The sequence below is a fragment of the Vicugna pacos genome, chromosome 21, assembly GCF_048564905.1.
Source record: "Vicugna pacos chromosome 21, VicPac4, whole genome shotgun sequence".
NCBI lineage: Eukaryota > Metazoa > Chordata > Mammalia > Artiodactyla > Camelidae > Vicugna > Vicugna pacos.
The window spans coordinates 4,766,662-4,793,773 of record NC_133007.1 but is presented as its reverse complement, the minus strand read 5'-3'; the positions used below and the strand labels follow the sequence as shown (position 1 = coordinate 4,793,773).

At 39.5% G+C, this 27,112-nt stretch overlaps 2 protein-coding genes and 1 long non-coding RNA gene across 6 annotated transcripts in view; 2 read left to right on the top strand and 1 right to left on the bottom strand.

The window, feature by feature from the left end:
- Nucleotides 1-27,112, bottom strand: part of NMNAT2 (nicotinamide nucleotide adenylyltransferase 2) — a 180,601-nt gene that overhangs the window by 149,335 nt on the left and 4,154 nt on the right. The window contains exons 4-6 of one of the 4 annotated variants that reach the window (XM_072945965.1): nt 4,649-4,759; nt 4,116-4,330; nt 1,477-1,578 (exon numbers count right to left, since the gene is read on the bottom strand). The exons of 2 other annotated variants lie outside the window; for them this stretch is intronic. In XM_072945965.1, coding sequence (XP_072802066.1) covers nt 1,477-1,578; nt 4,116-4,204 — 191 coding nt within the window. In that variant the 5' untranslated portion in view covers nt 4,205-4,330; nt 4,649-4,759. Of the gene's footprint in view, nt 1-1,476; nt 3,565-4,115; nt 4,331-4,648; nt 4,760-27,112 lie in introns of those variants that run through there. One more of the 4 variants, XM_072945966.1, reaches the window with a different exon arrangement.
- On the top strand, nt 2,976-4,538 carry LOC140688005 (uncharacterized). Its single transcript, XR_012062649.1, has 2 exons — nt 2,976-3,084; nt 3,556-4,538. It is a non-coding gene; the product is annotated as an uncharacterized lncRNA (long non-coding RNA).
- LOC102538616 (large ribosomal subunit protein eL32-like) lies at nt 24,467-24,992 on the top strand. Its single transcript, XM_072945967.1, has one exon. The coding sequence runs from the start codon at nt 24,529-24,531 to the stop codon at nt 24,934-24,936; it is 408 nt and encodes a 135-aa protein (XP_072802068.1). The 5' UTR covers nt 24,467-24,528; the 3' UTR covers nt 24,937-24,992.

The following is a 27,112-nucleotide window of genomic DNA, read 5'->3' as shown; positions in this document are numbered from 1 at the left end:
CAGAAAGGCATTTTAAAGGTATTTTAAGGTGTCAAAACACCATAATATACAAGGTGGGAATATTATATTTATATTATATACATAGTTGACCCTCCATATCCAGGTTCCACATCTGTAGATTCAATCAATCTGATTGAACCCAAGAAAATGCCTTAATATTCAAGACTCCAACTCCTTGTAGAGAGTAAGCTGACTCTCTCTTTTGGTGGGAGGGTAGAAGCTGGTGGGAAAGGAACAAAGCATTCCAAGATAAGTGAGGTTTTAGGTGAATCCAGGCTTTTTGTGCTGCAGCTTTCAAGGACTGAGGAGAGGGTTGAAAACTCTCTTGAGGATGAGAGCTTAATGCTCTGACTCTAAGGTGGTCTTGCTTGGCATCTAGCAGCTTTTCAATTCCTTCAGTCTTTCCCTCCCTCCCTCTCCTCCTCCTCCCTCTTTCTCCTCCCTCTGCATCATCTGTTGTCTGTGCCACGCATCCGCATCATCCTTTACTCTGGCTACCAGCTTCTCTGAAAGGTTCTTGGTCCCTGCTGCTTCATAAGAATGATTTGGAATTTCATGGCCCAACATGGCCTCCAGTTTCGAGCATCCACTGACCTCAGTTGCTGTGTCTTGGTACAAACTGAAGAGAGAATTCTCTTAGCTTAGCTTGGCTCATGTGACTGTCTTGGTTCACTCACCAGAAGCCAAAAAAGAAGTTTGCCTCTACCCACCTCTTCAGTCAGGGTTCTACTTCTAATACCCCAAACGCACCCCAAAATTAAACTCCCCCATGAAAAACAGGCCCAGGATCTAGAGAAGGAATGGGAAATATGGTGCGACGTTGTAATTTTACTACCCTTAAGATGGCTCCAGAGAAGTAGCTGAGATCAAAAGATTATCCTGGGATATAATGAATAGCCTGTAACCAGAGTTAACAATTCTGTACTGCATATTTGAAAGTTGCTAAGAGAGTAGAACTTAGAAGTCCTCATTATAAGAAAAAAACAATTTTGTAACTACATATCAGGACAAATGTTAACTAGACCTATTGTGTTCATTTTGTAATACATACATATAATCAAATCATTATGTTGTATAGTTGAAACTAATGTAATGTCAATTATATGTCATTAAAAAAAAAAGACTATCCTAACAAGAGAATGTAAGGTGATCACTAAACTACGCTGCAGAATTTGAAGGTCACCAAAGCAACAACCAAATGCAAATATAGTCCCCACTCCATCTTTTTCTCCGTGTGTCCCTGAATTTGCAATACTGATACTGATATCTCCACTAGGTTAAATGACTATTACCTAAGAAAATGAGTTTGTTAAAGAATTTTTGTTTCCTAATTTAAATGAATAAAGCAGTGAATAAAGTAAGACAAAGGAAGAGGAAGGGTAGTGGGGAAAAAATGCACACCTTACTTTCAGTCAATTCCTTCCTAAATATCTCCAGGATTGTTCCATTTTTCTTTACCCTTCTTCTACTTCTCACCTTTTTCCTCTCCAATTACTGAGGAATTCTGGTTGAACTTCTTGCCAGTAATCTTTCCTTTCTCTAAGCCATTTTCCATATACCAGCCAAAGGGATTTTTCTCTAAAATAGAAATCAGATCGTATCACTCTCTGGCTTTGAATCCTTTGATGGTTTCCCAGTATCCTCAGAAAAACATCCAAACTCCTAAAAATCGACCAAGTCCCCTCATGATCTGATGCCTAATTGCCCCCCTCCTCACTCTACTCCCTTTACTCGAGTCACATGGATCTTCTTTTAGGCACAAGATGTGGCTTGCTCTCTCAGCCAGCAAATGCCAACTCTGGATTTATTTTATTTACTCCCCGAGCCTCCTGTGAGCCCCGCAGGCCTGAGTTAACACCACTCCTCACAGGCGCTGTTCTCTTGTATCACGGCACGACCACAGTGTCCTGTATTGTGAATCCATTTTGGTTTGCTCACACCCTTGGTTGCTTCACACCAACATTCATTCAGACCCTACACTATCCCATTTAATTTTCACTGTACCGCAATCATCAGTTAAGTTGGTTCTATGATTGTATTTTACAGATGAGGAAACTGAGACTCACAGGAGTTAAGTGGCTTGTTCAAGCCACACAGCTAGTAAGCAGGGGAGGCAGGCTTTGAGCCTGGGCGGTCAACCTGACACTTCTGGTACCCACCTCACACAAACCTCCATGGGGGCAGGAACAGCTTCTATCTTGTTCACTATTATATCCCCAGTGATTGTCACAGTCTGGCACATAGCAAGGGCTCAAAAACGATTGGTTTCATAAATGTGGGATGATCTGTGCTTATGGCTGGCCCCACTCTCTATGCATAGTTTTTATTCCTCTTCTGAGTTGGATGTCTTAAAAACTAAGAAAAGGACTACTCCAAATAAATCCTACCAGGTGTTTCTTTTTTTCATATTTTTTTCATTGAGTTATAGTCAGTTTACAACGTTGTGTCAATTTCCAGTGTACAGTTTTTCAGTCATACATGAACATACATAAATTCATTGTCGCATTCTTTTTTGCTGTGAGCCGCCAAGAGATCTTGTATATATTTCCCTCTAACAGGTGTTTCTAAAGCCTGTAACTGTAAGAGCTGTGCACCTCCTCCTCCCTTCTCCTCTCAAGCTCTCTTTTAGACCATGGTTGTGTTGTTCATTCTGGGAGAAATAAAGTCACTCCCTGGAAAAGGCTATTGTCAACTGGAAGTAGGCATCCATTCTCAAAGCCCTCCATGTATATTTCTGAAATTTAGGGCCCGAAAAGTTAGAAATGACATTTCTTAGACTCCCTTGCAGCTAGATTTCTGGATACTAATTAAATTCTACCAGGAGACGCCCTTGTGTGAGATTTGGAAGGCAGAAGAGAGGGGAAAGCCACCTTACCACTGCTCCTGTTGCTAGGCAACACTGTTGATGTGTGTTTGAAGCCAGAACCCACATTCCAATAGTCCCCAAATTCTAGTCATCAAAGTCACGGGTGTTGAGAAGCAGTTTGGTGTCTGACCTCTGGACTACAGCTGTCATGGTGTGTCCTTGAAATCTAAAGTCCAGTGTCCCTAACTTCAGTTTCTTTAGATCTTCCAATGAATTTTGTAAGCACGTAATTCCTTGTTTTACTCCCTTTCTGGTTGAAATACATAGAGTTGTTTCTGTTTCCTGAACTGAAAACTGACTGACACATCACCTTAAATGCTGTATCTAGCTGTAGCCACTTTTGGTGCAGGCAGGTGCAAATTATATGTAAATGCAGTTATTTTGGAAATGTAAATATGCAATGAATAAGAAACTGATTGACAGGAACTAGAAAGGATGATAGGTTGTGTGTGTGTGTGTGTGTGTGCATGTGTGTTTCACGAGCAGGGGAAGGGAGGACACAAGCAGAATGACAGATGATGACTGGGCAAAGGGAAAGATGAGCGGAGAACCCTAGGGTTCCACAAGGGAACAGCAGAGCAGAATTAATAATAAGCTATTATGAAGAACTTGATCCAATCTGTTCACATGTGCAGAGCCATTTAGAGCTCAGTGTTCTCACATACGTTATTCTAACTTGATCCTTACAGTAAATGATGCTGTGAACTACAAATCTGCAGGCTCTATTATGGATTTTTCACATGAAAAAAGAAAGCAAGGCTCAGGAAGTTTAAGTGACTTCCTCAAGGTGATGGCTAGAAAGTGAGTGGAGCAGAAACTTGATCCTGAAGTCCAGTGTCCCACTCCAGGCTGCTGGCTACAGAAATTACTTTGGCTTAAAAAATGAGGGATAATTGAGAAATGCAGACTGTCAAGGATGGTAGGTATGCTATTTAAAGTCTGAACACAAAGGCTGTAGGCCCCGTCATGAAGGCCTTTGCCCCCCTCAGGATTAGGGGGTGCCTTTCTTTCTTCCTTCCAGGCCATATTCCTACTGCAAGGCTCCACGTGCCTTTTCGAAGGAAGACTTGGGGATTGGGGTACTTGCCTGCCTCTGTCAATCGCATGAATTGACTATGAACTTAGTGAGGGTCTCCAACTGTCACCTGTGATTTCTCTTGACTTGCAAACACGTAATCAGCCAGGATGAGGACAGGAAGACTGCTGTGCCGGCCCACTTTCCAGCCAAAGGCTAAGCGCATCAGCTTACCCAGGAGTGACTGCCAGCCTGAGTCTCGCCAGGCGGCATTCCAGGGACATACAGGGTAGGTGAGGGGGAGACTGACTGCCCGCGACCATCAGCACCTTGTTCTGCTTCCTCCCTCACCCACTCGCCTCTGCGGAGGCCCCTGTTGGAAAGGTCTCTGGCTCAGCTCCTCTTTGAACCTCCTCCTGGTTCTGGGAACTCTTACTTCCAGGTCGTACCTGTTTCAAGGAAGACGTCATGACAGAAGATAAGACAGAAGGCCACTCGGGGTGAAAATGTCTTAAAACTCTTCCTTTAGGGCCTAAAAATTACCCAGGAGTTGAGGTACTTTCTAAGATGATTTGAGAAAACTCTTCACAGTAGGGGAAGTGTCATTAATGTACAGTAGATGTTTCGTTTCCTCAAGTAAACGGCACTGAAAAGTTACTCTCAAGTAATCAAATTTTGTATAATTAGAAATGATGGATCTTTTGCTTTATCAGACTCCTTGGGAAAAATGCAGGAGCCATAATGTGGATTAAAATTAAATGTGCTACCTCCAAGGAGGCAATTTCACAGTGCAATGGTTAAGTAACCGCCTTGGGGGCTGATTTGGACATGTCCCTCTCTCTCCTCTCACCGTGCTGCTCTTCACCAAATCCAGGACACTGAAAGAAAAGGAAGCACTGTCACTCGAGAATGACCCAGATCAGATTTAATGTATCAGTCTTGGGAATGCAAATCAGAGGGGTGGGAATGCGAATCAGAGGGGTAAGAATGAAGCTTGCTCACACCTTTTTCTAAAAGCTCTATTAAGGACAAAAAAAAGGGCAAGTTTAAACAAGAGGGGGTTTTTCTGAGCATAAGTGGGGTTTGGTATATTAGTCTGTTTGGGGTGTGTGTGTGTGTGCGTGTGTGTGTGTGTAGGGAAATGTCTTGCTCAGGGAGCATAAAAATAAGACTTTACCCGGAAATTCTGGTTATGAGAGATGTGGATACTATTGAAAATAACACAACCAAAGGAAATCAAGGCAAAAGTAGTATAACATATATTAGTCAAACTTTAAATATGTAAACCCATGTTTACATAAGGAATAACTAGAGAGTGGTTATTTGATTGGTTGATGGATTTTTTGTTTTAGAGAAAGATTCACAGATAGGATTTCTTCAACTACCAAGATCTTGATTGGGAATCTATGTTATAGGATTTAAGAAACTAAGTTATAGATACATGAAGAAGACAGTATTGGGTTAATTTGCCTAAGTTTCCTTTAGTTGCTCCCTTGATTAACCACTCCTCCACCCTACACACACAAAAGATACACATCTTAAACAGAACTGCAGGAGGAGTACGGGGCGGGGTGTGGTGGGAGGGATGCCTAAGAAGATTGGGAGATCCATTTGGATACAAAGAATATATTTATCCTAGGTGACTAGTGTTCATTTCTTAAACCTTCCTCTGAAGGATTAGCTCTTTGCCTTAACTGTTAAGGCGCTGTTTAAAGTGGTAGACATACAAGTTATGAAAATTTTTCTGTACTTTTTTATACCACACTAACTCAGATTCACCTTTCCAGTTAGTCTGCATGAGCGCAACAGTATAGAGATTACAGTTACTTAAGAAAGTCCAGAGTCAAAGAAAAAGGTGGTCAAGATGCTTTTTTGCCCCTCAGACTTAAAAGAGGTTGCCTTTGAGACAGAAAGTGGAGAAGATACTTTTCTTTTACGGGGGTGGTAGACACTGTTGGTTGCCAATTCTTTTCTTCCTCTTTTTAAGCTGTCATTCTCAGCTCTCTTTGAAGCCAGTGCAGCTATGTGACCCAGTTCTGGCCAATGATACATGAGGGGAATTAGGCTGAGGTGGAAGGAGGAGTTTACTTCTGAGGGGGCTGATTTTATTCCTGACAAAAACAGACATAGGGGTTCAATATAACTGTATGAAAATGCGATCTTGGAGCTGCAGCAGCAATTTTGTTACCATGAGATGACTATATGAGGATGAACATCCAACACGCAAGGATGTCAGAGTGGAAAGATTTTATATGTGTGTATTTAGATATATATATCTTTAATGGCATCATTGAGCCACTTCCCAATCCTGGAACCATGTACCTCCAGATAAATGTATTAGTTGCTTAAGCCATTCTTTTGTCACATGTTCTGCGATTTGCAGCTATATGCATCCTGACTGAAATAACAGAGCTGGCAAAGACAAGGATTCTTCAGGTAGGGCTGCCATTACCCCATTTGACACTTCTGAGTAAATTTAAAAGATGCTTCTTCCTCTAGATGGATTTCGAGTCCTACTCACTTCCTTTGCCAGGTGCCCTGGTGCCATTTTAGATCACCAAATTGCCACCTTATGTACACTGGAGGGCTACCTCTGTTAAAGGGCTCAGGTGCCAATGCCAAATAAGGAGAAAGCAATGAGAGTTCCTTTTGCTTGTTGACTTAATTTAATTTTGAGATTGACTGGCTACAATTTGAGCTATTGTTATTATTATTACTTTTCATTTTAAATAGTGACTTTGTTTTTAACTCAAAATCCAATACTGGATTTTCCATTTTTCAATAATGCGCCCCAAAACACAATTCTGGGAAAAGTACTATTTAGTACAAAATTCTTTTTTGAGTTTATGCTAACACACTTCTGCCAATAATCTGCTAAAACTGGGCTGATGAAGACTATATCAAAGCAATACACCTGTCTGCAGTGTGAAATTGCTGCGATGCAGGTGATTTAACCCTACCCCTCTGCCTAAACTGCTAGAAGCGCTTGTTTTGCGCAGTTAGCATGACATCGTTTATCCTTCACTTGACGCAAATAAATGTACATATTAGATCAGCTGCTGCTCATCCGGAGGCACTATGTCATTTTCATCATGTTTAATCAAAGTTTCAAGTCATTAAATAACTTAAGCCAAAGTATGTTTCTATGAAAATATCTTTCCAATTAATATCATCACTGCAAAAGCTTAGCTTTGCCTACATAACGGATAAAATTAATCAATATGAGTACAGCGATATATGCAGGACAACTATTATCACCTTGACGTTAAGAGATGCAGATTAACAGGCACCTGATATGCTTTTCCACTCGTTTAATATTATATGCTGCTGGCTTAGATATTCATTAGCACAAACTCATCTAGGAACCAATGTGGGGACTAACATTATATGACAAGATCCAGAAAAATCTTATCTTAGATGACCATAAAATGTAAACACAGCATTTAAAAAATCTTCTTTGAACTCTTAGGTGCATTTGAAAACTTTGAGATACTACATTTAAAACATCTAGGCTGACAGCGTGAATAGACAAAGCAATCATCTAAGCAGACTCAGATAGATGTCAGAGCTAAACAGGAGATAATATATATATTTGATAATATATACACTTACATATGAAGTATATATGAATATTTATTTTTATTTATATATTACATAAATACACATTTACAAATTTATGGAAGGTATTATATATAGACGAGTTATATTACTCAATTTTAAGATGTACTATAAAGCTATGTATACTTTTATAAGAAAGTATTTATATATATCATACACAGATATGTAGAGGAGTCATACTACTCAATTTTAAGATTTACTATAAACTACAATAATCAAGACTGTGGAATTGGCAAAAGGATAGACACTTAGATCGATGGAATAGAAGAGCCCAGAAATATATAGTCAACTGATTTTTGACAAGGTGTAAAGTCAATTCAATGGAGAAAGTATAGTCTTCCCAATAAATGGTGCTGAAACAATTCAACATACATCCACAAAAGGAAGAAAGAAAAAGAAAAGAACCTTGTCACAGACTTCGCACCTTAGGCAAAAATTAACTCAAAGTGGATCATACATCTCAATGTAAAATGCAAAAATACCAAGCTTCTAGAAGAAAGTATACAAATTTACATCATCTCGGGTTTGGTGCTAACTTTTTAGATATGACACCAAAAGCACAATCCATTAAAGGAAAAAATTGATAAACTGGACTTATCAAAGCTACAAAGTTTGGCTTTGCGAAAAAAAAAGTGGTTAAGAAGACTAAGAAAAGTTACAGAGTTGGAGAAATCTGCAAATTACATGCCCAGTAAAGGACTTACAGCCAGAATGTAACAAACTGTTATAATTCAACAATAAAACAAACAACCCTCCCCTAAAAAAAAAATGAGATACTTTTCCAAAGAAATTACACAAATGGCAAATAAGCACATGAAAAGATATGAAAGTATTAATCATTAGGAAAATGCAAATGAGAACTACAATAGTGTACCTCTACTTAACTATTAGGTTGGATAAAAAAGTTTTTAATTGACAATTCGAAATGCTGGTTAAAATGTGGTGCAAGGAGAGCGAGCTTGTGGAAATACAAAACGGTAAGGCTAGTTGGGCAGTTTCTTAAAGTAAAACATACACATATAATATGGCCCAGCAATCCCTATCCTAGGTAATTATCAAAGGTAAAGTGAAAAACCTGCATACATAGAAATCTGTAAATGAATATTTATAGTATCTTTACTCATAATCACCAAAAACTGGAAGCAACTGAGAAGTCCTCAAGAGGTGAACGGATTCACAAATTGTAATACATCCACGCAATGGCATACTACTCGGCAATTTTTACAAAATGAACTATTGATTCACACAAAAACACACATGAATCTTACATGCATTTAGTAAGTGAAAGAAGCCAGACCTAAAAGACAGCATGCTGGTACAGTTCTATTTATATAGCATTCTGCAAAAGGCAAAATCACTGCAGTGGTGGATACGTGACTCTAGGCATTTGTCAACATCAGTACAATGTTCCCCCTATTCTAATAAGGTGTAATTTACTGCAAAACTAAAGAGTGAAATTTCTTGCCTGCGAATTTTAAAAATCAACCAGGATGATTGGGGTTGGGTGGGGGGGGGTGATGTGTGCAGGATCCCAGGATGTAACTCAGATGAACAAATCTAACTATATTACAAACATATGACAGAACCTAACTAAAATGGATGGGGGAAAATGGGCTGCCCAAAGTAACTTTGGAAATGGGTTTTGACTGGCCACTGGAAGGCTAAAGCAAATGCAACTGAACATAAATGCTTTACTTTCCTTGGTAAATTTGTTTCTCGCAGGGCTATAAGTTAGCAATTCTGAAACTACTGTGTGTGTATACCAGGGTTGAATAAATAAGCAAATAAATTGTAGCTAATGGAAGCCACATTTCTCACTGTCAAAGAAAGAAGTTAAAAATAATCAGAGAGGGCTAGAATAAACCTTGTAGCTTTACAGTTTACAAACCTGTATGAATTCACTATGTGTATATATACAAATAGAAAGATATAGAAATAAATATAAATCTGTGTGTATTCCTGAGCTAGTAAACATACATACATTTCCTTTTTCATCTGCTCAAAGGACCTAGAAACAATGGCACCCCACGAGCAATGAGCACCCAGATCTGCTTTCTAAACACTATCCTTTTTTGTAGCACTACAAAGTAAGGAAGTGCTAAAAAATGTCAAGGCTACAGCATGTTTGGGGGCATCCAAGATCACTCACTTATTCTGTGCTATCCTAGAAGGAGTCACAGGACTCGGCATATAGTTGCACTAATGACTAAAATTTATTACAATGATACAGTAAGGTTACACAGCAAATCACTAAGTGAAAAAGACACATGGCCAGAGTCTGGAGAAATTCACCCATAGGCTTTCTGCACTTTCTCTTCCAGTCCAGGAGGGGACACACCGGGTGTGTTTCTCCTAGGGAAGCCCATTTAAGACTCAGAGTTTAGGGGTTTTACTGGGTTGGGTGCTAGTCATGTAGGGCATGCTTTGCCTGGCTACTACCAAAATCCCAGGCTCTCAGAAGGAAGTAGGTATTCAGTGTCTTAAGTGGGCAAAACAACCTTACCAGTATAGAGAATTTTCTATGTCAGTGTGGGGAGCTTCTCACAAGCCAATCTCCCAGATGCCAGCCAAAGGCAACCTTGCAAACAGGCCCTTCTAAAGATAGCAGCCTCTGGCCTGCTGTGTTAACTCTTTCCTGTACATGGCAGGTCAGAGGGACAGAGGAGCAACCTAAAACCACTTCTGTGGCCACAACGGGAACAATTTGAACAACAAAACAAGTAATTTCAGCACTGGCTTGTAATTCAAAGAATAAACTAGATATCCACGAGTCTATACGGCTATAAACAAGTGAATGAAATAAACAAATAAATAAACTGGGGAAAGGGAACCGAATCTTTCTTACAGGAGAATTCCAGTATAGAAGGAGTTAGAGACATTAGAAATGACCACAGGAGTGCCACCATGATAATTACGGCAAGCAAGGTTCCCTAAAATTAGTAGATGAAACTAAGAAACTGACTATCTGTATAGCCTCAAAATATTTCATCAAAAAAATTAATTATTGTGGTGGTTTCAGCATTTGTCCACAAATTCTTTAATAATCACCCTTCCAGGAGTGAACCTAATTCCCTTCTTCTTGAGTATGGATTGGACTTACTGATTTCCTCTAGCAAATAGAGCATGGAAAAGGAAAAATAGTAGCTTTACAGCAGAGAAAACTTTGCAGACACCAGCTTAACCAAGTGATTAAAGTTAATATCATCAGTTGTAAGTCAGGTTGACACCATGTACTGGTGATATGATGTCAGGAGAAGGGCACTTCACTCTGGGATATCATTTCCAAAGTCCAAAAGTTCCATCTGGTCATGAGAAAAACATCAGAAAAATCCCAAATAGGAGATAGTCCACAACACACCTGACCAGGGTCATGAAAAATCAAGGAAAGACTGAGAAACTATCACAGATTTAAGGGAACTTAGATGCAATGACTAATGTAACAGGGACTGGGTCTCAGAACCAAAAAAAAAAAAAAAAAGACATTAATGGAAAAACTGGTAAAATCAGAATTTAGTTAGTAGTTTAGTTAATAGTATTGTACCAACATTAATTTCACCATCAATCACTGTACTATGGTTATCTAACGTGTTCAGAAGCTCTGTTTGCATCTCTTCTATAAATCCAAAGTTATTTCAAAACAACAACAAAAGAATTTTTAAGCACTTAGGCTCACACATACTAGGTGCTGACTGATGTTAGCTTCTCTTTGTTAATTTACTTGGTAATCATCTCTCGAGGGTGATAGTGATGGGAAATCTCTCTTGTTGCCTTTACTCCAAATAAAAAGTGTATTCTTAAGGATGAGTGATTTTAGTGGCATTTATAAGCTTGGAGAATTTCATTGTCCTTAAAAATGAACAATATCATGTTGGAAAGATACCAGGCTGACAGTTCTAAATGTTAGTGCTTTTGGTCATTTTTTGAATTGCTGGGGACACCCTGGTTTTACTGGCCTATCAGTGGAGACTGTTTGCTGGAGCGCCAACGTGGCTGGAGAATTAGGTCTGGACCCTGACCGCTCAGGGGTAAGGTGAGCGAGCTACATATACACCTGCAGCAGGCCCCTACCCCAATAGCCCCACTACCCAAGCCTGTGCTCTTGAGGCTGTTTGGAAGTATCTGACTCAGAATGCCAGAATCAAATTGACACTAAAGCCAGAAATACCTAAAAATGGAACATTGTGAAAAACATGGCCAATATCGGCCTTACTGCTGGCCCTAAGGGTTCAAGATATTACTAATCTCAAAAGTGGTCAAGTGAGAGGCTGGTGAAGGATGAAGACACAGCTTTGGAATATTGTAAGTTGTATTGTATTCTTAGCTGTGCTTCACCCTACCTTAAAACGTTTTTTTTTCCTCTCATCGGAAATGAACTTTATAGTTTTACCTGGCTAAGTTTTTTCTTGCTCAGTGGCTTGTGTAAAACTACAAAAATAGTTTTTGCTTATTATTTATGTTCCCACCTATTTCCAAAAAGGATCCTAGATGGCTCAGTCCCCAAACAATTTTGGTAACCCTAGGCCTTCATTCTCTTCCAGACCATCTGTTCCTCTTCACCATGAAGTCATAGTACTAAATTTGTGACAATACAATCGTTTCCATGGCAACAGGATGTGGTCCTCACCACTGCATCCTGACTTCAGTCTGACCAACATCAAGCGGCAGGATGATCAGGGATCATATTCTGACGTTTTCTATTCTTTTTCAAGTTGAGTTTCTCTCAGAAAAAGTTCTTATTTTTGATTCTAAAATCTTATGCTCATGCTAGGGTATGTGCTTTTGCACAGTTTACATATGAAACATTTTTCCAGCAGATGACTAGACAAGCAAGCCAAAATATAACTTGAGAAAAATCACACAAGCCCATACACACACACACACACACACACACACACACACACAATCACAATGATGTTTAAACTTGCTTGACAGTGGGATGATTAGCAAAAACCTTTCTGGTTTGTATAGAAGAAAAGAGAACACAGAATCCATTTAAAAGACATGAAACTTCTAAGCCTAAGAAATGGGCTTTGATGGCTGTGATGAGCAGTGGAAGGCGGCTGACCTAGTTTCTACTCAGTGCGCTCCTTATCTTGCTGAGCACAAATAAGACATAAAGCATCTTCCCACTTGAGCTCAGGCCACCTGATCAGAGGGAGATGAGACAGATGGCCAGCATTATTTATGTACATTCATATAAATGACCCAAACTGGGTATTTTGTCTGTTTGTTTTAATCACACCCAGCTTAATTACACGATCTTTGGAGAAACTCCTTAGAACATCATTTTCTACACTGTGGAAGTGAGTGAAGGGCATGCGCTTTGAAGAAGAACTAGTCACTAGAGTATCAGAAGATGCCTGATTGGTACAGTTTGCAGGCGTACAGGACCCGTGGCACGGCGTTCCGCTGGGCATTCCACATAACGTATTTTACATACATACATAAAATAGTATCTATGTTATATATAACATGCATTATATATGTTACTGTATAAATGCGTTATATGTATATGTGTATAACAGAGGAAAAGTGTAACATGTACGAACTGTCTTCTCCCTTCTTCTGTTCTCTCCCAGCTTCCATGCTGAGTTGATGGGGTAAGTGAGGGAAGGCAGTGGGGGAAAGATGAAAGAAGAACTGGGGGAGAAAATAAAATGATTTATATTAATTTTTAAAAAGATAAGAAATTACCCACCGTGGAAAAGATGTGGAAGGAAGAGGAAGGGGAAAGAGAAAGTAGAGAAGTGGGAGAGAAGGGGACTGACTGAAAGGCCAAGGGGGCGCTTTGACAGCAGTTGGGTGCTCTGGGGAAACACATAGGAAAGCAGGACTGTAACTAAGTTCTATTGTTTGTTATGTGATGTGAGTCACCACTTTGCTACTTCTGCAAGACTTCAGTGAAGCCAAAATATTTTTGAAAGCTCTTTAGAGATGGATTTGTGATTCTTCTTCTTTTTTAATATTTTATTTTTATTTTTTTGGTAGGGGGAGGTAATCAGGTCTATTTATTTATTTTTAGAGGAGGTACTGGGGATTGAACCCAGGACCTTGTGCATGCTAAGCATGCGCTGTACCACTTGAGCTACACCCTCCCTCCTTGTGATTCTTCTGAATGAGATAAAATGTTCAGATGGACACTAAGGCTGGAGTAAGCCCTATTCTGATTGGATAAATATATATATATAATCAGACTCTTGAGGAAAATGACCAGCAGGGTCGCCACCTGCCGCCACCTTTTACCCTTGGGGAATATGTTGGCCCGTGCTGCCCCACTCCCGAGTCATGTCATGTGTGTAGTTGGTGCTGGCCAGAGATGGGTGACATTTTATGGTCTGGAGTTTTTAACACTAATGAAATTTAATTTCAGACCTAAAGGATTTAGGAATTTAGATGACTGAACACGGAAGGGAAAAAAAACACTATGACTGCTTCAGAGAAAGCTGAGGCCAAGCCCTGAACCCGGTCTTTGAGGACTAGGAGAAGGCAAGACCAGATTACAGAGAGCACCATGACACATAAAGGGCAGGCCTCACACTCAGTCCTGCTCCAATCAGACCCTGATCTCTCTGGGTCTTGTTACAGGCAGACTGTGATTGCCTCAGAAAACGCAGAGCCTCCTGCCTGTACTCGTGCAAGGGAACATGGCAGTAAGTGGGAAGGAGGACCTTGCATGCAGGTCGTCACCACTTTTGATGTCATCACAATGGAGGACATGTAATGATTCGGGAGGGTAAGGTCAGACAAGATGGAAGCAATCATCAGATAGAAATGGAAAGTTTCAACTACTTCCCACTATCCTGCATAACTTTAGTCCCTAAGATGCTCTGTGATTTTGTTTAAAAAAAAAAAAAGGTCCTGTGGGAAGCTAATTTTTGACACATTGCATATTTTCCCCCCTTGGGAAAACACATGTGCATAGGCTCTGAGATGTCTCACAGGGAAAAATAAATTCCATTAAACTATTGTTGTCCAAACTTACTTGGTGATGGAATACATTATGAGCAACATCTATTAACATCCAAAGAGGCTAGAATTATTCAGAACACACATTGTTTAATATCGGGGTAGATTACGTGTATGTAACCATTTTATGGGTTAGTAACTCTTACACCTAAAAAAAAAACATTGAGGATCATAGGCCTCTTTGTCAATCTACACTGTCAATTACTGTGACTTTGGACTTTCCTGTAACTTCAGTGCAGGGCTTCACCTGTTATACTTGCTTCATAAGACCTGGGTGAGGTTTGCATTTGCACTCTGCGAAGTCGTATGCCTTCTCCATTTCCCCTAAGCACTCAGTGCCTTCATGATGCCTGTTCCTACCGAGGAACGTTTCTTTCAACGTTTTGAGCTCATTTCTCATTTGGCAAATCTCTAGGATATAAATTTTCCTTTGTAGGGCTGCATGCAGCAGTTTTGTTTGTTTTTTTTAACTCCCTCCCACCAAAAGCAATCACATTCTTTAGAAAACTGCTTTCTGCTAGGGAACTACTATGAATAAACCCACCCTTAACATTACCAGGTTAGCCATGTTCCATATTTGCCGCATGCTGAAAATACAATGCCTTTATCCTAAAAAGAAAGTCCACGGTAGGGGTTTCCGGAACTGGACAGGTTAACAAGAGGAAATGTTTGGGGTTAGATGGGTCCTTAATGACCCATAGATTTTACCACTTAAGGATTCATCTCCTGTCTTTACGTGAAGGGAACTTCATTGGCAGGGCGATGCTCTATCTGAAGAAGCCAGGCTTGCCTGTGTGGTGTATTTCTTTTCAATAATCCAAGAATTGCTGGTGCAGTGTTTCATAAGTAACATTTAATGTGGGGGGAGTGTCTATTTACACTTCATGAATAAATAAATTACTACCTGCATAGCTGTGGGCTTTTTGGTTTTAATTTTTTGTTTACTTTAAAACAGATGACATCCTCACATGATACAAAATGCAAGGGGCACAAAACAGCACACCATTAGAAGTATGGTTCTCTCCTTCCTCTGCTCCGTAGTGACCCTGTTCTTCTTTCTAGAGGCAACCATCACTACCGATTTCTTACATATCCTCACATGGATGTTCTATGCGTCTATGAACATACACGTGTTTTCTTTTCCACACGGATGCTACCGTAATATATGTACACACTGCTCTCTACCCTAATCTTTTTTCACTTAATATATCTTAAATATCTTTCTAAATTAGTACATGGAGAGCTAGTGCTTGGTTACTTTAACAGCTGTATGGTGTTCATTGAATGCCTGTATTATTTTTGTTCACCACTCTATTGAGGACTATATTGTTGCCAATCTTTCATATTATTAACAATATTGGATTGAATGGACTCACTGAATAAACACCTACAAATGGAATTTTCATCAATAGGTACGTGCATTTTTACTTTTGCAGGATGTTTCCCGATTGCTCTTCACCTCTCCTACATCCATCAATTATGTACGAGTGGCTACTAGTTTAAATCTCTATTAAAGCAGTATTTCATCAAATGTTTTGATCTTTGACAATTTGTTTCTGTTTGTTTTGTTTTGTTTTGCTCTAGTCTGGCTTTACTTTTTTTTTTAACATTTTTTATTGATTTATAATCATTTTACAATGTTGTGTCAAATTCCAGTGTAGAGCACAATTTTTTAGTTATACATGAACATATATATATTCATTGTCACGTTTTTTCCTCTGTGAGCTACCATAAGATCTTGTATATATTTCCCTGTGCTGTACAGTATAATCTTATTTATCGATTCTACATTTTGTAATCCCAATCTATGCCTTCCTGCCCCCTTGGCAACCACAAGTTTGTATTCTATGGATCTTTGACAATTTGATGGGGAAAAAATGTATACATTTTTATAACGTGAGAACCAAAGATAGTTAGGGAAGTGACAACTCAGGTTAAGTATAAAGGACATTTACCAATCTTTTCCATTTGTAATATGAGACAGATTTCTCCATCTTACTGAGCTCGAGAGCTTGTCCCTAAGTAGAGAGGTATTGGATTAAACTAAGTTGACCTTAAATCAAAAGTGATTGAGATTTAAGTAGATTACCTCAAAAAAACTAACGAGAATTTGGTGCAAACCTAGTCCACATTGTTATGCTTTTGTTTGATATATCTGTAGCCAGAAATAATATTTGGTATTTGTTTTTTAAAAGTTTACAAGAAGTATCATATTGAATACAATACGCTGCAATTTGATGTTGCAGAATATTTTCAAGTGTCATCCATGAATTGATACTAGTTATTTTAGCTTCTTTATAATATTTAATCAAATGAATGTACCATACTTTGCGCCCGATTCACTCATTCTTGGGGGTGTCTCCAGTATCTTATTAACACCAACAATACTGTAATGACTATCCTTTCCTGCCCCTTCTCACCGGCTGCTACTCCCTAATTATCTCTATCATGGTAAACGGCTTCAGCAGGCACCTTGGCCAAAAACCTCAGTCATCCTTGAACCTTTTCCCTCACACCTCAGATCCCCATCACCAAATTGTCTGTTCCGGATCCTGAATCCAATCACTTCCCAACACTTTAAAATAAGTCCAGGCCACCAATGTCTCCTTCCTACTGCTGCAGTAGGTTTCTACCCTACCCGACTCATTGATTCCCCTTTACCTCGTGGCTTGCTTGCTTTTTCCTAATGTTTCAAGCTCATTTCTGTTTCAGAGTATTTGCATTTGCCATGCTTTCCTGCCTGAAATGCACTTTCCTCAGAACTTAAGACTTAAGCAAAGACCTGGGTCCCTCCTTTCACTAAGTCCTTCCTCAAATTCACCTTCTCAGGAAGGCCTTCCATGCCCATCCTACCTAAAAGAGCACTTCCAGCCCCCATCCCTTCACCCTGTTAAACTTTGCTTCAGGGTACTCATCCCTCCCCGGACTGATACACAGACTCTTCTAATAATAATTTCTTTTAATACTTACACAATATCTACATCTACCTATAGCTAATCTATATCTATAGCTCTGTAAGTCTGTCTCACTTAGACAGCGGTCTTGTTTACTTTTTACTCCCAAGTCCTGCTCTGATGCTTGGTTCAGGAAGGAACTTGATAAATATTTATTCAACCAATGAATTAATGTTTTCTCATGCATTTTCAACATTTCTTTTCAATTATGTGTCTAGAGGTACAGTTTCCGGATCAGAGAATGTGTGCGTTTTCACCTGGACTAGCTACTTCTAAATTGCTCTCCCAAGTGGTTGTCCTAATTTACACTTTTACCAGCAGTGGATAGTAGCTTCCACACAACTAACAGTCCACACTCGGTGCTGTGAAACTTAGAAGTAAAACCAGACGTAATGGATGCTTTAATTTATACTTCTCTGATTACTCGGGAGGTTAAGTGTATCTTCTTTTACCTATTTTTCTATTGGGTTGTCTTTCTCTTATTTTTAAAAGCAATTTATATTATATGAACATTAATCCTTTGTTTGATATGTATGTTACAACTATCTTCTCCCAGACCATGGCTTTCCTTTGTGAGATATTTTACCAAACAGATGCACTGAATTTGGAGTGTTCAAATTTACTAAGTTTTTCCTTTGTTACACTTTGTGCTTTTGATGGTACATTTAACTAATTCTCCTTCCCCTGTGACCATAATGTGTTCAACCTATAATTTTTAAAGTCATACTGTTTTTATTCTGTTTCAAGTTTAGATCTTTAATTCATCTGTAGTTTAGTTTATTGTAGTGGTTCTCCCACTGTAGTATGGAGATACCAGGTGGTCCCCAAGACTCTTTTAGGAGACTTGCAAGGTCAAAACTATTTTTGTAATAGTATTAAGACATTATTTGCTTCTTTTCACTCTCATTCTCTCATGAGCAGTGGAATTTTCCAGAGGCTACATGACATGTCATGATGTCATCACTCTGATGGCTAATGGAATCTGTGCTTATCTGTTTGTGTGTTTTATACATTTCTTACTTTTAATTTCTAACATGGCGTCTGAGTTGGTTTGGGCTGCTATAACCAAGTACCCCAAACTGGCTGGCTTATAAATAGCAGAAATTTATTGCTCATAGTTCTGGAGGCTGGAAATCCAAGGCCAGGCTGCCAGCATGGTGGGTTGAGGGCCCTCTTCCAGTCACAGACTTCTTACTGTGTCATCACATTGGGGAAGGGACGAGGGAGTCCTGCGGGGTCTCTTATGAGAACACTAAGCTCATTCAGGAAGGCTCCACCCCATGACCTAATCTTCAAAGCCCCCACCTACTAATGCCATCAACTTTGGAGATTAGGATTTCAACACACGAAGTTTGGGGGACACAAACATTCGGACTACAGCATAATGTAACTATCAGCAGATATAACCCACATAAACAAAAATTCTATGGGAGCTTCGATCATTTTTAAGAGTATAAAAATCTTTTAGAACTGCTGGCATAAAGGTTGAGATAGGAATCTAATTTCATTTTTTTTTTCAGTACAGAAAGTCAGCAGCCCTCGTATTCACTAGGTTTGCAATGTTTCCTCTGTCACATGCACTGGTGTCTTTTTCAGTGTTCTTTTTCTCATTACAAACACTGCACGACCTAATTACTACAGTTCCGTAAGGAATCTTCCCATCACACTTCCTTGGGTTAGAACTGTCTTGGCTCTTCTTAGACGTCTTTTTCTCTTCCTACTTAGCTTCAGACTTAGTTTGTCAAATTCCACAAAAAAGTTTTGTTGGGATTTTGACTGAAATTGTACTTAACTGCAGAGAATCATAATATTTATGGTATTGATTTTCCTATTTTGTGAATTAAATATTATATACTTGTTTATTATAAAAATCTAGCACATTTTTGTAAGATTTATTCCTGAGCATCTTATCATTTCTGTTCTAATTGTGAATGGGGTCTTTATCTACCTTATCACACAGGTGTACAGATTTCCTAGCACTTCAGAAAAAGTTACAGCAAGCAAATGCTGACCAAAAGAAACTTACAGTGGAATACTAGTATCAGATAAATTCGTTTTTAAAAGACAGTTGGTATTAATAAGAATAAAGAGACATTGCACAATGATTAAAAATTACACTAAACATGATAAAAATTTAAAAAGATTTTAAAATCACCAAGAAGTTACATCCAGATAACTGTATAACCATGAAATTAAACAAAAAATAACTGAATTATAAGAAAAAGTAGATCAACAACTATACTGGGACGTTTTAATATATCTTTATTAGAAATTCATAGATCAATGAAACAAACCTAAGAGGTTGGTTAATGTTTTTAGCACTGATCTGCCTTGTGCGCAAATTATAATTGGTGGCCCATCTTACTGGTAGCGTTATCTTTCCACCTCCTCCACTCCATTTCCTGCTTTAGCACAGCCTCCATGTTGATCTTGAGACCCCGGAGTCCAGAGCTAGGTGTCCCAGGACTCCTGACCCTCAGGGATACTGGGGAAGCTAGCAGATTGGCACAAGCCCTGTGCACTGATTTCTCTCCTTCCTTCCACTACCACAGATAAACAAGCGTTTTATTTGTTTGTTTTTTAAACTATAGATCAGGGTGGAAGTCATTTGAAAGCTCTTCCAAAATCCCAGTTCCACAGTGAGCCTGACTAAGGTGCCATCCCCTACATGGGGTGCTGTTCATCTCCATTACTCTAAAGGATTCGAACTCCTAGCCAGCTCCTACCTGCTTCCAGACCCAGAAGACCATCAAGTCACAACGCTAGCCTCACCAGTCCAGCTGTGTGGTTCTTTCAGTTCTGATGCCCAGGGGTAATTATCTTCTTAATGAGCCTAAAGACGTCTTTTAATAATAAAAAAATTTTTATGATTTAAGTTCTTGGACAGGATGGAGAAATTCAAAGCATAGCTCACAATACGATTTTGATGATTCCTGTGCCTTTCTGGATGTGAGAAACTCTGAGGTCTTGCTACCACCATCTTCTACTCTACGCAGTAATAAGGTTTCTTCTTTTCTTGAATGCCAGAAACCTATTTAGAATCCCTATAAATCTCCTCAGGTTTCTGGCTTGGGATGGGAGGCAGAGTACAAAGTGCCCTTGTTTCTTGCTCTCCCCTCTGACTTTTTGTATACACCAATTTGGGGGATTTTTAATGTATGTTGGTGCTGAAAGCCTTACTCTTAAATCATCAGTCTTTGTCCTAAATTCTTCAGAGTCTATGCAATTTTGTAACCTGAAGTTTTAAAATCCAAAAGGGCAAGGGATAAAAGAAAACAGTGGTGGTGGGGAGGAGGGGCAGCTCTATAACTGACAGTCATATTATTATTCTACCAGAAAAGAGATTTCTTTCTCTGCACCTGTGTCCTGAAAATTCACCTCTTCCCACTTCCTCAGAAGCCACATTCCTACCTACTTAGCCTCTCTTATCTCTTATTTTTCTATCCTGGAGACTCTCTGCTGAAGTCTCACAGTCATGTCTTTGTAACACAAAACCTCTCCTAGTCCTCTCATTTTATAGCAAGCTTTCTGAAACCACTCAAGTATCTTTAGTTGCTCTCTACATGCTGATGCCTCCCAAATTTACAACTCTAGCTCAAATGTCTCTCAAGTTCTCCAGATCCACAAGACCTCTCAACTCCAGACAACTACAGTTCAACACATCCAAAACAAATTCATCATCTCCACATCCACACATCTCCCCAACCGCCTCTGCTCTTATGTGTTCTATTTTCATCCAGTTTCCCGAGCAGAAACCAGGGCGTCTCCTTGATTTCTTCCTCTCTGTCCCTCACACCCAGTAAGTGACCGAGTCCCGTCATTATATTTCCATTTATGAAATTGTTATACCCCAGTATTTATGCATTACTAGAGCCAGCGCAGTATCATGAATTAAAGATGAGGTTAAGGTATTGGAATAAAAAAAATTAAACTGTCATTCGTTGGATTCAAGGTAAAAACAGGTTTGGTAAAGGAAACACAATTAGTGTTACTCAACAGAACAGGAACTTTGAAAGAATAAACACTTACAAGCAATTGTTAGATTTAGTTAGAAGGTTCCTGGTGATGCCAGAATCACGGGGGTGAGGGGTAAAAGAGGACTTTGTCCACAGTGTGCAGCAGCTCAGCAGCTGTCTGGACTGTACTGTTTTGTATTGACTTGTTTTAAATGGGGTTTCGCTCTCACCACGTGGGTAAGAGCAGGGTAACATTCCACACGGTATCCACACACCAACTTCAAGTGATACATTTTGTTTCGGATGCTATCTGTTTTTCGAGTGGCAATACAAAGTTTCTCATGGTGTATAACCAGCCTTTTTGAACTGGAATCATCTCAAACTGTCACAGATTATAAACAGCAAGAACCAGGAATGTCCTATTCAGAAGATAAGAGATTACTGAGTCTGAAAGTATATTTCAGAGGTCACCAACTTCCCACTTTTTTGTTGTTTTTTGTTTTCAATACAGATTGGGGATCTAGTTTCTTCTCAGTATCTCGCACAGAAAGTAAATTCTAACAGATGAATGTCTAACAACTATTACTACCACCAGGCAGTATGCTTCTTCGCTCATTCATCACTTCTCTCTCTTCCTCCAGACTTTATATTTTCTTTCTCTCTTTCCCTATGCTTGCTTCTTTCTCAGTTCAGTTCTCCTGCCTCTCTTTTTCCTTCTCACCCATAAATAGAAAAAAAAAAAAAAAAAAAAAGCAGCAGCAGCAGCAGCAAATGTTGAAGTTCCTGACTGGTCACATTCCAGAGAAATGAGGAAATGCAGGTTGTTATACAACTGGGAGGGGCCAGATGTGGCCCAAAGTTGAAAGATGAGGAGAAGAAAATTACAAAGGTAAGACAAGGCCAAAAGGCTGAGTAAAGGTTTAATTTTAGACTTTTATTACATAAAATGATTCTTTTGTGAATCCCAACTGGGCATTCCATCCTTCTCAGGCTGTGATGGTTCTCAGTAGACCCCAAATGACAAAGAGGATCAGTAATGATGTATTCAAAGATGACTACCCTCATCAGTTTTTATTTGTATAAAAGTATCAGTAGCTGATAATGTGTTCGAGGGAGTCTTCGCAAACACCTTAGGCACTGCCTCCCATAAGGTCTTCTGTTCAATCACCAGGATGTGACAAGCTATTACATTTATTCTTAATCTATCTCTTCTTCAGTTTCCAATATTACTTTGAGGCTCCTGTAAGCTGGCAGATATTTTAGGCATTCTTTAGAAACAATGACAAACAATGAAACTGCTAACAACAACAGCAACCACAAAAACAATAAAATCGACTTTATATTTTCCTTGGTGGAAGATATTGAAAAATATAAGAAATAAAGGCCACCCATAAATAGTTCACCTCACAGAAATAATGGCTATTAACATTTTATTGCATTTATGACCATTGTCTATGCAATTCTATTTCACAGTTGCACATGTTACAGTGTGTCTCATGACCTACGGGGGTCATTCCACAGTTACACATGTTAGTGTGTTATTTTACAGTCACACATATTATAGGTGTATGCCCGTCATACACTGTAATACACACTATAATATGTATAAGTGTGACATAGAATTGCATGGTTTCTATCTTTCAGGGATATTTTAGTCTAGAATACGTTTAGCCATGGTTTTCTATCACTTTTCTGGTGTCTGAACAGTATATATTCCTTTTCCTACTGGGAAACAGAATTTGAAAAAGTAAACTCCGCAAAATCTCCTTACGAAGAACTCTGTAGTTGACCGGGACACTTACGTGGACTATCTGATTGCATGTCTGCACGTGCTCTCCAGGTAGAATGGTCCCAAAGACCTCTGCCACAGCCTTGTCACTCTGTCATGTAACTGCCTCTTTCTTAATTCTCCTCTAAGCTTTAAACTCTGACAGCAAGACTCCATTATTCACCATTTGCACCCCAGTGACTAGCATATGACACAAAACAGAGAAAATTCTTATTATATTTTTGAAGACTGAATGAATAGAAAAATGAGTAACGAATTAAATACTACAATTCTAGAGGGTCCATAACTCATCAACCTTTCTCCTTAGTGTCAGACTGAGTTTCCCAGAAATAAAAGATTGGTTAGGTTTAGACTGAGTTTCCCAGAAATAAAAGATTGGTTAGGTTTAGACTCGTCTTGGGAGAACAAAGACAGACAGGAACTGATCATCAGTTGAACATTCCCTATATATTCTATAAACTGTTCACCTTAAATTTCTATTGTGCTTTAATGCTACAATCTGGCTGTCCCACGAATGCTTACAGAAAATTTATTTCAACTTCTTTCTACAGCTAATTACCTTCTGTAACATCTAGGCCACTGCCACCTACATCTAGAGAATGCTGGCATTGCAATAGCTCACATGCCTTGTGGGCTTACCACAGGGCCATTGATAAAGAGCAACTAAAACCATGCCCGTCCTCGTCGACAAAAGACTGCATCAGCTTGGGGACCACAAGAGAAAGCTCATGGCCAATGGTGGAGAGAGAGCGAGACAAGGAGAGTGAGCCAGGGAGACTTCCAGGGACGTCAGCGTGAAAGAGGGCGGAGGCAAGCACAGGCAGGTGGTTCTGCTCCTTCCGAGCTTCCTTATCCTCTTCAGGGTGACAGATCCTGGATCTCATCTCATTCAAACATAAAACTGCTAATAAGCCGAGACATTCTCTGTAAGCAGGTGAAAGCTGTTTTGTCTTCTGGCATTGGATACTTGGTCACATGATACAACCGGCCATAAGGAAGGCAGAGTGCTGTGTACGTCTCTCTCTGCAACATTTTGTGTTTGTTTTTTTAAAAAACACAAGTTTCATCTACCTTAACTGGAGCGTGAAGATGAGCGTGTGAAGCTCTTTTCGATCTATATGTGTAACAAGAGCAGCGCCCCCTGTTGAGTGTCTACTAAGTGCCTGGCACTGTCAGGTACACTACATACATCATTTATTTGAACTTGGAGAACCTGTCTGCCTCCAGAAATAGAATTTAAATATCTTACTTACTTTCAAATTGCGTATTGCCCTTTCCTTAAGAAACTAACATTAAATTTAGTTAGCCCTGCTCTCTTCCTCGGTGCTACCTACGGAGGTAGCAGCCATCTCCTAGTCTGCATCATGGCCGCCCTCAGACCCCTCGTGAAGCCCAAGATCGTCAAAAAGAGGACCAAGAAGTTCATCCGGCACCAGTCAGACCGATATGTCAAAATTAAGCGGAACTGGCGGAAACCCAGAGGCATTGACAACAGAGTGCGCAGGAGGTTCAAGGGCCAGATCCTGATGCCCAGCATCGGCTACGGGAGCAACAAGAAAACAAAGCACATGCTGTCCAGCGGCTTCCGCAAGTTCCTGGTCCACAACGTCAAGGAGCTCGAAGTGCTACTGATGTGCAACAAATCTTACTGTGCTGAGATTGCTCACAACGTCTCCTCCAAGAACCGCAAAGCCATCGTGGAGAGAACAGCCCAGCTGGCCATCAGAGTCACCAACCCCAGCGCCCGGCTGCGCAGCGAAGAGAACGAATAGCCGGCCCGTGCACACTGTATTTGTGTTAATAAAACCATGAAACTCGGAAAAAAAAATTTAGTTAGCCCTAACCCATTATAGGAGGAAAAATAATAAAAATAGTACTGCCAGACTTTATAAACACTTTTTCTGGTGAGAAGTGCAAAGATCACTGGGCTTTCCATTCTACACTCTGATCTAATTTCGTTTCTGAATTTTTAAATCTAATTTTTCTAGCCTATTTTCCAAGTAGCTGATAGCCTCTTCTTTCTTGCGATCCTCTCCAGTGTGTTTTTGCTTCATAATTAGAGGGTAAACTGCTTCCCCTAGTCCCAAATTAGAAAACGTAGAAGTTACACAAAAATAATTTGGACATTGAAGACTTTTTTCCTACGTTGAACTATGAGACTTTGCTGTGAGATAATTGATGAATTATCCATAATCTTTTAAGTGTTTGTTTTACTCACTGCCTAAGTAAATTGCATTTAATTAAAATTTTCATCATGTTAAATATAACAGATGTCAGTTCCTCAGATGGGCTGAAGGCCCAGTAAAGTTCTTTTCTTATTGCTTAGGGATGATATATTCCATAGGAAGGTGTGCAGGAATTTTAAGCATTTATATGAAAGTCATAGTCCAAATTTCTATTTTTGTCCAAGATTAGCTGATTCGACAAGCATTTATTGTATCAGGCGCCCTGCTAGGGGACTGATAATACAGTAGCAAGCAAAACAGGCAGAACACCTGCACTCACAGAGCTTACAGCCAACTGGAGGCAACAGACGTTGAACAAAGAATTACAAATATGACAAATGGCATGGAGAAGATGGGCAGGGTGTCAGGGTGTAATGGGAACAGGTAATAGGCGTAGCTAACTAGCTTTACTGGGGGGGGTGGGGCTGAAAAGATTTTTCCAAAGAAGTTGAAGTTTAAGCTTGAAGCATAAGAAGAGGAAAGAGTTATCTCAATAAGGGACCAGCTTGTGTAAAGGCTCTGAATAGAAAAGAACACCAACTATTCAGGTGCCTAAGAGAAGGGCACTGCAGCTGGAGTGCTGGCTTAGGAAATGTCAGAGAAGAGGCAGGCAAGGACCCGATCACCCAGGTCACCCTAAAGCCCGGGGACTTTATTCTAAGGACAAGGACAATGGAAAGGACAACGGAAAATCCAAGCCAGGAATTTAAAAAAAATTAAAAGCTTAACATGGCTAAAATGCAGAATATAAGAATATATTGTTTTACTATTTAATTTGTTCTGGGATGTGCTCCCGTATCTAGTAATCCAATTCTATTAAGAATTTTTATAAATATAGGACAAATTGTCCAGGATTCTGATACGTAGAATTTTTCTGAGAATAAAAAAGACCCTAGGATAGTTAGGCAAAGCAGAACAGTACTTTGGTACATACCTCTAGGAAGCCTTGAAGCAACAAATGCATGTCCCCAGTTTCTTTATCTATATTACATTTTAACTTGAATTGAAAATGGAAGTGGTGAAGTAATGAAGGCAGGGAAAGGCGGAAGGTATGCATGTATGCATGTGCTTGTGTGCACACAGGTGGTTTCCTGTGGTTCTGAGGAAGGGAAGATTTATGACAACACCAGTATCACATACTCTGTGCTCAAAAACAGAGTCTACCCTACAGAAAGTAGGAAAGTGGAAGCTATAAAATAGTAAACAATTTCTTTTCTTTTAGTTGGGTGTTTTAAGAAAAAAAATGGCAGCCTTTGGGTAACACAGTAGATTTTGACATGAAAACACATTGATTTTAGACTGGGCACCCCGAGATGCTATCTGTGGTACTGTTCTTGGAGTAGCAAAGAGATCCGTGAACACCAGGGCCTTTGGACAACAGAGTATAAGAGGATGAGGTTTTAATTTTCTTTTTTACACCCATCAGTCTTCCCTATGAGCATTTCTTCTTACCTTCTCCAGATGGTCTGCGTCCATTAAATTAGCAGATGGGGTTTTAAGGTTCTTTCCCAGTGGTATTTTCTTACTGGGAGTTGAGAGAAATTCTTGAGGATTAATAAATTTTTTCTTAGTAAATACTAGGAGAGTGGAGGAGAGAGAGAGTTCTGACTACCATTCTCTGTCACCTCACTGTCTCTCAAACCAGAAGTTTTTCTCTTAAACCCTGGACTGCTATGCCTCCTGACTGTTCTGGAGGCTCTTAGAAATGAATGAATAAATATAC